The 15,169-nt window shown below is 34.6% G+C and overlaps 1 protein-coding gene across 3 annotated transcripts in view; it reads left to right on the top strand.

The window, feature by feature from the left end:
* Window positions 1–14,925, top strand: part of NRIP1 (nuclear receptor interacting protein 1) — a 156,049-nt gene extending 141,124 nt beyond the window's left edge. For all 3 annotated transcript variants that reach the window (XM_020976244.2, XM_020976242.2, XM_078146468.1), the window contains one exon: window positions 7,254–14,925. In XM_020976244.2, coding sequence (XP_020831903.1) covers window positions 7,594–11,079 — 3,486 coding nt within the window. In that variant the 5' untranslated portion in view covers window positions 7,254–7,593 and the 3' untranslated portion in view covers window positions 11,080–14,925. The remainder of the gene's footprint in view (window positions 1–7,253) is intronic.
* The last annotated feature ends 244 nt before the right edge of the window (window positions 14,926–15,169 follow it).

The following is a 15,169-nucleotide window of genomic DNA, read 5'->3' as shown; positions in this document are numbered from 1 at the left end:
TTATGAAAGTAAATCACCATGTGGCCTCACTTACAGTGAGGTCCATTTTCCTATTAGGGTAATTGTAGTAAATCAGAACTTAATGCAAATCATATTTTCTATTCTATATTAAGGCATTGTGCTGGAAAGTACAAGGATCAGAAAACCAGAGTTAAAATCTCAGTCTCAGAAATTTATTATCTATGTGACCTTAAGCAAGTTGCTTTACTTCTGTTTACTTCAGTTTCCTAATCTATAAAAGGTATAATAATAATAATAATAGCACCCACTTCCCAGGGCTATTGTTCAGATCATGTAATTGTGAAGTGTTTAACAGTGCCTGGACTGTAGTAAGCACTGTATAAATGTTCAGTATTGCCACCTTTATTATTATTATTGTTGTTGTTATGTGGTGGCAGTGCTGGTGTATAACCCCATGCCAGGGGTGCTCCGCTGCAGGCACTGGAGCTGCTCTGGCTTCAGGGCTGCAGAGCTGTGGAGGGAGTGGGACCACACAGAGCCCAGAGGGGGAAGGGAAAATCCAGGAGAACTGGCTATACTTTGATTTGTAATTTTAATCAAATTAAGTGATTCATGGGAGGCATATCCTCTCAAGAATCAAAGGGAGGAATTTTAAAATTGAAAATTGATTTTTAAAAATCTTATTTTGTTAAGACTTAATCAAATTAGCATAGATTTAGTATTCTCCTTTGCTGTATGTGCCTAAAATTCCTTGCTCTTGCAAGTTCATGTAGGTAGCAGGTCGCTTGGGTCAGATTCTGCTTTTGTGACTTGTAACTCCACCCTTACATTGAGATTTGTACCCCTACCCTTGTAACTTCACCCATCACCTACTTTCTAGAAGTAAATCTCTTCAGACTAAACTATCCCATTATAAGTCAGTCTCATCAGTGTAAAACTCCCATTGCCTGTGGACTGAGCCCATCACTATAAAAGATCCTATCATTCTTGACTTGAGGTCTTTGGTCATTGAGAGAGGCAATTGACCTCATTTATTGGTAGCTGCCACCCCTATTAATAAATTGTTCACTCTCAGAACTTTGTCTCAGAATTTCTGTTTGCGAGAGGTGTAAAGACTGGAAGGTTTATATATTTTCATATCTTTCTAGTATACTTGTTAATGTATTATTTTATGTCACATTTATCTGGGTAGGAGTCATCTCCCTCAAGCACCACCCCTGGTACTGTAAGCTTCATGAAAGCAAGGATATATGTCTTATTAGAAACTTTGTATTTCATCCAGAACTCAGTACAATGTTCCATGCATGTTTGAATTGAATTTGTTTTAAGTTGAGCTTAGAAGGGAAGGGATGGCAGCAATGTTATTCTTTGGTTTCTTTAACTCTCCTGCATCTGCTGTCCTACTCACTAGCTTCTTCTTACTCTCTCTTTTACCTTCATCCTCATGTACACCAGCAGACTAAATAGGAAATAGAAAAACAAAGGGCCTGGCACCGGCATCACCAACTGTACACAATAGGCTTCTTGAGAGTATTATTGCATAATGAGATGGCATGATTTTATGGTGTCATATTATGCATCTAAGCTAGTTCATGATTTCTGCTAGAAAAATTATCAGGGGAATTATTACAGAGGCATTTGTTGTGACTTTCACTCACCTCATATACCTTTGTTTTCTCTCTTATTTTGTTCTTTCCTATCCATCTCTCTTTTTCTTTTCTACTGCCAGTTGTATTAGTAATATTTACAGAGTATTTCTTATCCCTACAGTATGGGAGTAGATGTTGGAGTTATTACCAGTAGAGTGAATATTATTGGATCACTCACATTTGTGAAATAATCATATTTAGAATTTTGTTCAGTTATTATTTTAGCAAGAGGAAGCCAAAATTGAAATACCTTTATAACCTTATTTTATCTTAGTACAGAGATATATTGTCGTAAGGGTCTGCTTTTCCATCATAATTTTAGTATAATGCCACTTTAGAGTTTCTTTTAAATGATCCCCAGAAAATGATACAAAAGCCTTTCATGAATTGTATAAAGTTCGTCTTGTTAGAGAAAAGACATCTGTTTGTGGAGGGGAAAGTAAGGCTATTCGCTTAATTTTGTTGTTATTAAGTTATTTCAGTTGTGTTTGACTGTGACCCTATTTGGGGTTTTCTCAGCAAAGATACTGGAATGGTTTGCCATTACCTTCTCCAGGTCATTTTACAGATGAGGAAACTGAGCCAAACAGGGTTAAATGACTTGCCTAGTGTCACATAGCTACTAAGTGTCTGAGGGCAGATTTGAACTCAGGTCTTCCAGACTCCATGGCTGGTGCTCCATCCACTGTGTCATCTAGCTGATGTCTTAGTACTTATTAATATTTTAGAGATTATATAAGCTATACTTTTTATATTGCTATAACAAAAAAGATTTTCATGAGAAATAATTGGATCTGTAATACACATGTATGGCTGCTATGCCTCTACTTCTTTCCTCTCAATCTCTTTTTTCTGTAGATTTTATTTTATTTTTAATTTATGAAATGAAATAAGCACTTCCATAACATAATATAAGGAAAAGGATGGTTGCACATGTAACTGCACATCTATTATGTACAACTTGCCATTCCTTTTAAATATATAATAAAGTTATCATATAATTTTCTCCTTTACTTTCTCCCACGCCTCACCCTAGAGATGGCTACCATTAGACACAAATATGTATGTGTCTGTAAAATCATTCTACACATACGTCTATTTTTCATTCTTTGGATGCAGATAGCATCTTCCTTCATTTGTCCTTTGTAGTTAATTTGGATATTTATAATAAAAATAAATTAGTCATTCAAAATTGTTCTTATTGTTACTGTATACCATATTCTCTTGGTTCTGCTCATTTTGCTCTTCATTCTTTTGTGCGAGGCTGTCCATGTTTTTCTAAGATCACTGAGCTCTTCATTTCTTACTGCACAGTAGTATTCCATCACAGTCATATACCACAACTTGTTCAGCCATTCTCCTATTGATGGGCATTACTGCAATTTCTAGTTCTTTGCCACCACAAAGAGAACAGCTGTAAGTATTTTAGAACGTATAGGTTCTTTTCCTTTTTCCCTCATCATCTTCGAAAGTAGACCTAGTAGTGATATTGCTGGGTCACAGGCAGTTTATTTTATTTTTCTTTTCTTTGAGGCAATCAGAATTAAGTAACTTGCCCAGGGTCACACAGCTAGTTAAGTGTCAAGTGTCTGCGGCTGGATTTGAACTCAGGTCTTCCGTGACTCCAAGGCCGAAGCTCTATCCATTGCACCGCCTACCTGCCCCACAGAGGCAGTTTAATAACTCTTTTGGCATAATTCCAAATTGTTCTCCAAAATGTTGGGTCTGTTCACAATTCCACCAAGAATGAATTAGCGACCCAGTTTTTCTTCTTAACTCAGTATTTCAGCTTCCGGTCTCATCATTCATCAGAATGATGTTAACGTTCCAAAATTGCTAGTTGCTGAATGTAATGGTCTCTTCTCAATCCTCATCCTCCTTGACGTTTTTATAGCCTTTTACACTGTCAATCCCCCTCTTCTCCAGAGTATTCTCTTTACCACCTAGCCACCTTTCCAGGCTTCTTATACCTTACTCCCCTGCTATCCAGTGATACTGGCCTCCTGGCTGTTCCACAGTTAAGACACTCCATCTCTTGGCTTTGGACATTTTCTCTTGCTGTCCCCCCATGCCCTGAAATGATCTCCCTCCTCTGCCCTGACTGCTGATCTCCATGGCTTCCTTTAAATCCCAAATAAAATCCTACCTTCTACGGAAGGCTTCCTCTATACTTGTTAATAATTCCAGTGCCTTTCCTTTGTTAATTATTTCCTATGTATGCTGTATATGCTTGTTTGTATATATTTATTTGCATGTTGCCTCTGCCAACCTCCATTAGAGTATTAACTCCTTGAGGCCTCTTTTTATATCCCCAGTGCTTATTAGCACAGTGCCAGGCACATAGTAGGCACTTAATAAATGTTGATTGATCCTCCTAAATAAAAGGCAAGTCTGACCATGTCACCTCCCCTCTCCCACAAGTAAACTCCAGTGGATCACTGTTACCTATAGGATCAAATACAAAATCCTCTGGCATCCAAATCCCTTCATAACTTGGCCTCCTCATACCTTTCCAGACTTTTTGTAATGTATCCCCCTCACTCTTATGTTTTGTTTTTCATTGTTTTATTTCGTACCTTCCCTTTCCTCTCAGCAAGCAAGTCCTTCCCTTTAACTATTTTAAAGAAGAAAACCAAGTTTAGCAAAATTAACTGAATGATCTGTACTCATAATTACCTACTTCTGGAAACACGGGATTGAGATGGGTTTTTTTTTCTCACTTCTTTTCCAGGGCTAATCTTAGATTATAACTGTATAGCATGTTTTGCTTTCTTATTATTTCTGTTTACATTGTTATGGTCAATGTATATTATCTTTCTGGTTCTATTTATGTCACTCTACATCAGTTCCTTTAAGTCTTCTCAAATCTTCTCTGAAATTGTTCATATTCATTATTTCCAATTGCATAATTACATTCATGTACCATAATTTGTTTAACCATTTCCCATTCGGTGGGCATATAATTTGTTTCCAGTTCTTTGCCATCATAAAAATGTGTTATGCATGCATACATGCTTACATGCATGCATACGTACGTGTATGTGTATATATACATGTGCATACACACATATATAGGTATATTTTTTGCCTTTATTTCTGTCTTCCTTGGGTTTTATACATGGCAGTATGAGCTCTGGTTTAATGTTAGTTTAGACACCTATAAAGAATAATTCCAAGTTTTTTTTTTTGAATGGTTTGATCAGTTCATTTATGTGCCTGCCTCTTTTTCATTGTCTCCACTATTATCTGCTTTATTATTTATTACCTATATTTTTGTTATTCTGTTCCATAGCTATAGCTATGAAAAGTACTTGATCTTATTTTCTAATTTTTATTACAGTGTGACATTTAATATTCTAGTCATGACTCCATTTTGAGCTTATTGTGGTATATAGTGTGACACGTAGTTCTAAATTGCTTTCTAGCTTTCTCAGCAATCTTTGCCACATAAAGAGTTCTTTTTCAAGGACTTTATGTTTGCAGGTATATTGTGAACACTAGGATATTGAGTTTGATTTTTTTTCCTGATTCTTGCTTATTCAGTCTATTTCACTGTTTCACTTTTGTATTTTTTAGCCAGTAACAAAGTCTTAATGAATACTATTTTATAAAATAGTTTGAGATTGGAACATGCTATTTCTCCCCTTCGTTCCTAATTTTAAAAGTTATATACCTTGAAATTTTAGATCATTTATTTTCCTCCAAATATCTTTGATATTTATTTTTAGTCCAATAAGGTATCTCTTTGATATTTTGGAATAGCACTAAATCTGTAAATCAACTTGGGAAGCCTCATAATTTTTATTATACTGATGTGGCCCAATTGTGAATGCTGTCTCTTAAGTATTTGTTATTCTTTATCACTTTAAATAGTGTTTGGAGTTTATACTTATGCATCTTGAATGTGCCTTATAAGTTGAGTCCCAGATATTGTATGTATTTTTATTTATTTCTAATGACTTTTCTTTCTGTGATTTCCTCCTGTATTTTATTATTGTTATTAAGAAATACATTTATTTTCATTTGTTTTAAATCCTACTATGTTACTGTTGCTTTTAATATCTCAATATATGCTTTTAAAAATTAATTTCAAAATTACTACCATCACACAGTTAAAGTAAATCTTTGATAGAATTCACTTCATGCTATAGGTTTAAGTCTTGAAAATATGTGTGTGAACTGGGTTCTGTTTTTTCATTGATAGAATTTATCTTCATCTCTTTTTTACATAGCCTTTCTGTCAAGTTGTAAATTTGGGGGGGAGGTGTCAGGGAATACCTTAATGCATGAGAGATGTTTTTACATAAAGGAATTCTGTGGTAAAGATTTTTGTAATTAACTTTGTAAAAATTTATTTTAAACTTTTTACATATCTTCATGCTTTAATTGTGGCCTGGAGGTGACCCTAGGTTCTTAAAGGCATGGCAGCCAGACTAGCTAAGTTCAGAGATGAATTCATCATTGTATTAGCCAGAGAGAACTGACTTTTTCAACCAGATCAATTCTTTAAAATAGTTCACAGGGGAAGCTGTGTGCCTAAGTAAATAGAGCTCTAACCTTAGAGTCAGGAAGACCTGAGTTCAAATGTGGCCTCAGACACATGACATTTAACTAGCTGTGTGACCCTGGGCAAGTCACTCAACCCCATTGCCTAGCCAAAAAGCAATAAAATAAAATAAAATAGCTTACTAAGCCAGGGTGGTAGAAATGTTTACCTCCCCCAAATCATTTGTTCTTGAAGTATGAAAGTAGATTTATTCAGTGAGGAAACAAACGCCTTTATATATAATTCATGATTAGTGCATTGGAAGGGTCAGGGATAATAACATGAATCATTGAAATTTAACATATAACACTGTTGAAGCTTTTTTTTCCACATGACTTACCAAAATACTTATCTTAACTCTTTAGTTTAACTGTATCTTTGCCCATCTGCAAAGGAATAGGAAGATGGAGAACTTACAAGTGACTTGAATAATTTGTGAAAATGAATTATTGAACATTGAATAATTGAAAGTTAGTTATAGAATGACAATTTTTAAAACAGCATTAAAGTAATAGTGATTAAGGCCATCTGCTCTATTTTTGTATGGGAGCCCAAAAAGGAACTTTTGAAAAATTCCTTTTAATTCTTTGTTTTTTAAATGTACAAATTAATCAGTTTTAACATTGGGAGTTTTTAAGATATTGTTTTGGAGCCTAAAAGTTTTGGAATATAAATTTTGAAAGGAATACTTATTTTTGTTTTAAGAAGCATATTTACTATTTTAATGATTTCTGTCCGTCTTCATCCTCTGGAGTAAACTTATTTTTCAGGCTTCAGTCTTAGCATCAGATTTAAGCCAAAAGTTGGCTAACATTTTAGAATATCAATGTCATCGTATCATACTTTCCTTATCTAATATTATACATGTAATTATTTTTACAGGATATATCAGTATTTGGATTATCCATCAGAAGTGCCTACAATTTAATAGAAATGTGCTTGAATATAAATTTTTAATGAATTGAATTCATTATATGTATTGGCATTCAAAGATTTGGGGGAGTGTTGGGGGAGGTGTGAAGATATTTTGATTTAATATAACCTTATTCCCAATCTTTACTTCATTTTACCTAACTTCTTTTATTTTATTATCATAGGAATCCTGAGACCTGTGATGAGGGAACAATAGCTGCTTACTGAATGAAGATTTCAACTTCTTGCTACTGTGGACCCATTTATTAAGGAATCCATCTGTCTTTCCTTAGTTAATATTTTATCACCTTCATAGACTGTGTTATCTTGAAGTTTTCCTGATTCCTTCTTTCTTAGAAGAATTTCTAAAGAATTTCTAGTCAGAATGTAACAGTTGATCAATGTCTGATTGCTGTACAAGCCAATAGATTACTATTCCCTTTCGAAAGTTATATCTTATTCACCTCAAAAAACAGTCTTTAACGTAAATAGAAACCAAGTCCTTGTTGAATACTTTTATTGAACATGACTCATGGAGAAGAGCTTGGCTCTGATATGCACCAGGATCCTATTGTTTTAACTTACCTAGAAGGATTACTAATGCATCAGGCAGCAGCAAGGTCAGCTACTGTAGTTGACAAAAAGTCTACTGGGCATAGTGGAGAGGATCAAAACTTCAAGATTTCTGGAAATATATTTCCCATCTGTCAAAATAATGGTCCAAGTCTCAACACAACAACTTATCAGGGATCTGGTATGCTGCATCTCAAAAAAGCAAGATTATTACAGTCTTCTGAGGACTGGAATGCAGCAAAGAGGAGGCGGTTGTCTGATTCAATTGTGGATTTAAATGTAAAACAGGAAGCTTTGCTAGCTGGCATGGTTGAAAATGTGCCTAAAGGCAAACAGGATAGCACATTACTTGCCTCTTTGCTTCAGTCTTTCAGCTCTAGGCTGCAAAGTGTTGCTCTGTCACAGCAGATTAGGCAGAGCCTCAAGGAGCAAGGATATTCCCTCAGCCATGATTCTTTAAAAGTGGAGAAAGATTTAAGGTGCTATGGTGTTGCATCAAGTCACTTAAAAACTCTTTTGAAGAAAAGTAAAAGTAAAGATCAAAAGCCTGATGCTAATATATCTGATGTAACTAAAAATCTAATCAAAGATGGATTTATAGAGTTACCCCATACTGGACAGAGCGGAGCAAAAGTAATTAATGAACCCTTGTCATGTGCTGCAAGACTCCAGGCTGTTGCAAGCATGGTTGAGAAAAGGTCTAGTCCTGCTACTTCACCTAAGCCTAGTGTTGCTTGTAGCCAGTTAGCATTACTTCTTTCCAGTGAAGCTCATTTACAGCAGTATTCTCGGGAACATGCTTTAAAAGCACAGAATGCAAATCAGGTGGCAAGTGAAAGGCTTGCTGCTATGGCTAGACTACAAGAAAGTGGCCAGAAGGACCTTGTCCATTTTCCATTGTCAAAAGGATTGTCAAGCCATCTTAATGGTCAAGCAAGATCATCATCAAATAAACCAGTAGCTGACAAAAACATTACAGCTTTCCAAAGTCCAGTGGGAATCCTTCCTTCTCCTCCCAGAAATGCAGAATATAAGAACACACTGGAGAGAAACAGTTTAAAACCAGCTGCCAATAATAGTTTGCTTTTACATCTTCTTAAAAGCCAGAATATAGCTAAACCAACTAGTGGACATGATCAGGAGAGAGTTAACATTTTTGAAGATAGCAGTACACCCACAACTATTGATGAATATTCAGACAATAACCCTAGTTTTACAGAAGATGACAGCAGTGGTGATGAAAGTTCTCACTCTAACTGTGTCCCCATAGATTTATCTTTCAAGCATCGAATTGAAAAACCAGAGTCCAGCCAGCCTGCCTCTCTAGATAATCTTACTCAATCCTTGCTAAATACTTGGGATCCAAAAGTTCCAGGTCTCAGTATCAAAGAAGACAGAGACACCTCCAAAAATCCTAAATTGAATCCTCACCAAAAAGTAACACTTCTTCAGCTGTTACTTGGACATAAGAATGAAGAAAATCTAGAAAAAACAACTGGTTCTCAGGGATCACATAGTAATGTGACAAAATTCAGTGCACAAAGTAGTAAGAGGACTCCTGTAATAGAAAGTCCCAGCATAAATCAAGCTACTCCAGTGAGCACTCCACCATTGCTTGCATCTGCAAAAGCAGATTCGCCTATAAATCTTTCTCAGCAGTCTGTAGTCAAACACAGTTCACCCCAGTATGTTTGTAATGTTCAACCCAAAAGAATGATGAATCCAGTGTCTAAACACTTGATAGACCTTACCAAAAGTAAAGAATTGCAAGGAACAAATAAACCAAACCAAAGTGACAGTGCACAAAATTCTACAACTTTCAGTGCCAGCAAGCTGTTACAAAATTTGGCTCAGTGTGGAATGCAGTCTTCTGTGTCAGTGGAAGATCAAAGAACAAGCAAACATCTGTTAAATGTAAACATAGATAAACCTGTAGGTTTGATTGATAGACTAAGTAATCCTCTACTCACAAATAAACCAAATATACTTGAAGAAAATAATAAAGCATTCAACAGTCAGTCAACAGCTCCTGAACCAGGACTCTCTGGTTCTGAAATAGAAAATTTGCTTGAAAGACGGACAGTTCTTCAGTTACTACTAGGAAACCCCAACAAAAGTAAAAATGAAAAAAAGGAACGAATTTCTTTAAGAGATGAAAGTTCTCAAAACCATACAGATAAAGCTTTAAGTGAGCAAATATTAACAGTAAAAATAAAATCTGAACCTTGTGAGGATTCACATATCTTCCATAATGTGAATGTCCATCAGAGCCAAGATGCAATAAGTAACAAATTTATAGGTGTGGTTCCTGCTCTGCAGAGAAGTGCAGCTGCTTCACCAGCATCTGAGGACTTCAAATCAGAGCCTCTTTCACCTCAGGACTTTTCTTTTTCTAAGAATGGCCTGTTAAGTCGATTATTGAGACAGAATCAAGAGGTTTACCCTGCAGATGATCTGGACAGAAGTCACAGGAACAGTGAACTGACTCTTTTAGAGTCAAAAAGTCTTTACACAGTTCCTAAAAAAAGGAAACTTCATATTGAGCCTTCAGAAAGTCCATTTAAAAAAAAGATGAAAAGTTATACGTCTGATGGTGCAAATAATCATAATCCTTCTACAGAATTGTATGGGCCTTTGCTTAACAAACAAGAAATGAAATGTAACAGAAATGATCTTGAATTTAAATATCCAGCCTGTCATGGTTCAAATAATGAACATGAAAATAGGAATTGGTCTAGAGATAGTAAAGGCTTTAATGTGTTGAAACAGTTGCTTCTCTCAGAAAATTGTGTGAGAGATTTGTCACAGCATAGGAATAACACTGTAACTGATGTTAAGAAGAAAGGAAACAAAAATAATGTAATCAATAGCAAATCTGAATTTAACATTTCTTCTTTAAATGGAGTCATGAATCATTCTGGTCAACTTGGTAATTGTATAGATAATGGGACATTTCCATACCCAGTAGCAGTAAGGAGCGCTGCCAGTTCTCCCTACCAGTGCTCTCCTGAACACATGGGCAGTACAGTATCTAGACAAGAATCTGGGCAGTTAAGTGTGTGTCCTATTCCCAGTGAAAAGGGTCCCATTAAGTGGGTTATTACAGGTATGGATAAGAATGAATGTGAAAAGGACTCACCAAGACTGACTAAAACCAACCCAATTCTGTATTATATGCTACAGAAAGGGGGTAATTCTGTTAGCAACCAAGAAGCACATGACAAGGACATTTGGAATGAGTCATTTGCAAAAAATGCTACACAGGTTACAGTCAAGGAAGAGTTGCTTCCTGCTGCAGAGACTAAAGTTTCTTTCTTTAATTTAAGAAGCCCTTACAATAGCCATATGGGGAATGCAGCTTCCCACCCACATAATACAAATGGAGAAGTTTATGGACTCCTGGAAAAAGTACTAACTATAAAAAAAGAGTCTGAATAAAATCTGTCTGCCATCAAGATTTGAGTCTTTGTAAAACTAATATGAACTTGAGTACTTTATAAATAAGAGCATGATTTGAAAATAGCATGTTCTAATTGAATTTATTTTTCTTCATTTGGAAAATTATTGGTTACTGGTGATGTTTAAAATAGGCATAGCTTCCTTTTGCTTTACATTGCTATCACAGGAAACTACTGAATAAGCAGTTGGTTGCATAACTTCTGTATGCATCTAACAGCGCCTGTGAGTAGTATGTGAATGAAGTTTTTTTTCAACTACCAGTAATTTAAATACACATAAATTAAAATGTAAATCTGAATCCATGGTAGCAGTAATTCATTTTCTTCCAATTTGTGTACTATGATACTGAATCTCATTTTGGGGAAGCATAAACAGAGCTAGCATTTCGTACATCTATCTATATATCTATATCTATATACACACACAAACTATATATGTGTGTTTTTTAAAGGCTTACTTTTAAAAAAGTAATTGTTCAATGGAAAAACATAGTGCCTGCTTATTTCTTATTATTCAATCCAAAAAAGAAACTTTAGAGAGATCTATTGAAAGTTTTCAGTTGCTCAAAAAAAAAATTTTTTTTTACAGGTTTTTTCTTGACTGTTTCTAATCCATTTCCCACCAACTTCTCCCCTATAGCATTGCCATGTTTCCCTTCATTATATATTTTCTTTTAAATTCTTAGTACTTATTTAGTCAATATGAGTAATATGAAGGGGGGGAGGGACTGATAGCTCCTTTTTAAGAAAGCATTTTTTATCTTTTATTCCCTTTCCACCCAATTGCATTCTTTCCTTTTTTAGAATTGGGAACTCTAAAATGTTGCTTATAATATGCTTGATGTTTGGGATTTCTCAGAAATGATGTTTTGTAACAAAATCAAAATGCTTTACCTCTAATTCTGTCATCTTTTCACATTTCAGCTTGCCTTGTTTGCAAATCATAACTATGACATTTCCTTTGATTCTTGTGGTTCTCCCAAGAATATAGAACAAGATTGTTGAAGCCAGTATTACTTCCTAAAACAAATTTTACCTGGATGTCTACACCTTAAGGGTGCCTTAAGGTTCGTTCACACAATATCCTTACATCTTTGGAAATCTAGGTTCAAAACTCTTTTTTTATAATAATAAATTTAGGTGGGAGGGCTTATAACCTTAGTATTTGGTTACTGTCTCAGGAAAACTCACTGTTTGTCTCAATTAGCTACATCTGTGTGAGTGACCGTAAAGTGGGAATAGATCCCCAACAGCCCCAGACAGAGGTGCTCTGGTTACAATACGGCATGCACAATTTAGGGATCACACAGTGATGGATTTTAGAGGTGAAATTGACCTCAACGGCCACCTAGTCCAACTCTCTTGATTTTACAGATGAGGAAACTGAGGCCTGGGGAGGTTAAATGACTTGCCTGAGGTTTTACAGGTAGTGACCATCAGAGGCAGGATTTGAAGCCAGGTCCTCTGATTCCAGAGCCAGCACTCTTTCCACTGTACCACACTGCCTCCACTTTTACTGAATATATCCTTAACTTCCACAAGAAGCAGTCACACAAGAAAAGTGCTAACATTTTGTTGAAACCCAAGAAAAATAATAGCAGATTTAGCCTAAATAATAGGAAGCACACTGGGATAACTAACAAACATCAAGAAATGCAACCATTAGTTCTGATTGAAAAGTAGATCTTAATTTTATTTACATGAAGCTTAATAGTTTATTGGGCTTATATAGTTCAGGAAGTTTGCATTTTTAAAACCACTGTGTAACAATTACAAACTCCTTTTTTACAACCCAAGCTTCAGTCACCATATTTTACCCAAATCTTAGGTTTTTTGTTTTGATTTTAAGTATGAGCCATTTTAGTAACTGGCCCTGTAAGGACAGGAACTTGTGGTGCAATTAACCATTAACTAGAAGAAATCTAATTTAGGGTGTTACTAAAGTAGTTTGATAATTTTTATATGAAAGATTCAGTATAATATAAGAAAAGGGGGTTTACTGTACTTATTGAACGTCTGTTTAAAGTCTTAAGTGATTATTTTTCTCAGAATGGTTTGTAAATAGTTATGGAATCTATAGAATAATAGATAACCCAGAGTAAATAATGGGCTATATCAGGGTGACATGGAGGCATGCACTTTTCTTATTGTGAAATGAGAATTGTTCTAATGGTCAGTGAATATATGCATGGAGAAAATGTTGTACTCCATCTCATATTTACTGTGTGGTGATCTATTATCTATAATATATACTTAAACTTTTAAATAATTTTTAAAGATTTTTAAAGTTAAAATGTTAACTTTTTCATCGTTAACAATTTAGCTGTCCCTTTAAATGATGTCAATGAAAGGGCACTAGAGCTCTTACAGTCCACAAACAGGCCTCTTTCTCACCCAACATATGCTTCCAGAATTTCTTCCTATACATTGCATTTCTAACAGCACACATTGTTTACTATTGTACCAACTTAGATGAGATGTAAGGATAGTGAATACAATGCTAGTTAACAGGGATTACTGAAGGAGGTATGTTTTGAGGTGACAATTTCAAAAGGGCTAGAAACTGTAAAATATGAGTTCAATAAAAATCCCTCTTCCCTTAAGCAAAATAATGGTTCTTATGGGGAGGGAGGTTTAGTCCTTGAAAACAATAGGAAACCAGAATTGCTTATTATTTTTGGTAACAAATAAAGGGTATATAAATATGCAGTATATAATATGACTTCAAGAAATATAACACTAATTCACTACAGGAAGTTCCCACTTGATATTTTAAAGAAAGAAAATTCAGTACATTCACATTGTTTATGCAAGGTTATATACATAGACATTTTTTAGAAATCAATTTTAGATATACAGTTTCCCCTAATTAAGACTTATTTGTGGAAGGGTACTACAGCTCTCATTGACATCAGTAAGGTAGCTTTACTACTTTATTTTCTGCTGCATCTTACAGAAGAGTAAACTGTTTTTCATATATATGTGTGTGTGTGTGTGTATATATATATACATATATCGTGTGTATGTATATATATGTATATATACACACACATAGAGAGTGTGTGTACATATATTGACTTGTTACACATGTTAAAATTGGTTTTTAAAAGGTGATGTAAATAGTGATTTCCTTAATGAAAAATACATATTTTGTATTGTTCTAATTCAGAGGAAAAGCCTTTTAATCTCTTTAAGTTCTGTATAGCTAATGTATAAGTGTAAATATGATCAGATAGGTTTAAATTTTTTTGCATGTACGTATATGGTTGCAAGTCTGGGAAGAATGTATAAAATAAACTTTTTATTTAAAGTTGTGATTACCTGCTGCATGAAACGTGCATGGGGGACCCTGTGCATACGGCAAAATGTCTTAAATCAGATGTTCATCAAAAACAACAGTATTCCATTTCAGGACATAACTTTTTTTTGCTGTGGTATTTTAGCTTTGTGAAAGAACATGTTTTGAATCCAAATGTCTAAAAGAATCAAATTAATGACATTTTCAACATAAAGAACCCACACAACTAAGGTCATCAAGTTTTAATTCCATTGAAAACAAAAACAAAAAATTGTATCAGGAGTTTTCCAATACTAGGAAAATAATGGAATATTGTATTACCATTCATGATATAAATTATGAGGTTTACACAACCAGTTTTGTTATGATGTGCTCAATATAACTTGTCATTTTTTATTAGAAATTTTTTTCATGTGGTGTCATGAAACTGTGCATACTGCAGTGTGAAGTTTTTTGTTCATTTGTTTTTGTTTTTAAATCTTTTGGTGTTTACTTCCTGCAGTGGATTTGAATAAATGAGAAAATGCATTGTCTTGTTTGGAATGAGTTTTATTTTGGTCTTTATCTAGTTCTTGTTTTTTACTAATAATAGAATATGTAAATGAAAGGCCTTGAACATGAAAATAAATCTTCGAAATTTTTTTTTGTGCCCTTCTGAGAAAAAAAAATGGTAAAACTACTAGTTATCAGGTTAGTACAACCTGTAAGAGTGCAGTTAATGAATTATAAAACATCATATCCTAATATTTTGGTAGTATATAATAAATTTAAT

The sequence above is a fragment of the Phascolarctos cinereus genome, unplaced genomic scaffold (genome assembly GCF_003287225.1).
Source record: "Phascolarctos cinereus isolate Bilbo 61053 unplaced genomic scaffold, phaCin_HiC Scaffold_726;HRSCAF=1367, whole genome shotgun sequence".
Classification (NCBI taxonomy): domain Eukaryota; kingdom Metazoa; phylum Chordata; class Mammalia; order Diprotodontia; family Phascolarctidae; genus Phascolarctos; species Phascolarctos cinereus.
Note: the sequence above shows the minus strand (reverse complement) of the source record. Positions and strands in the feature narration are given on the sequence as shown.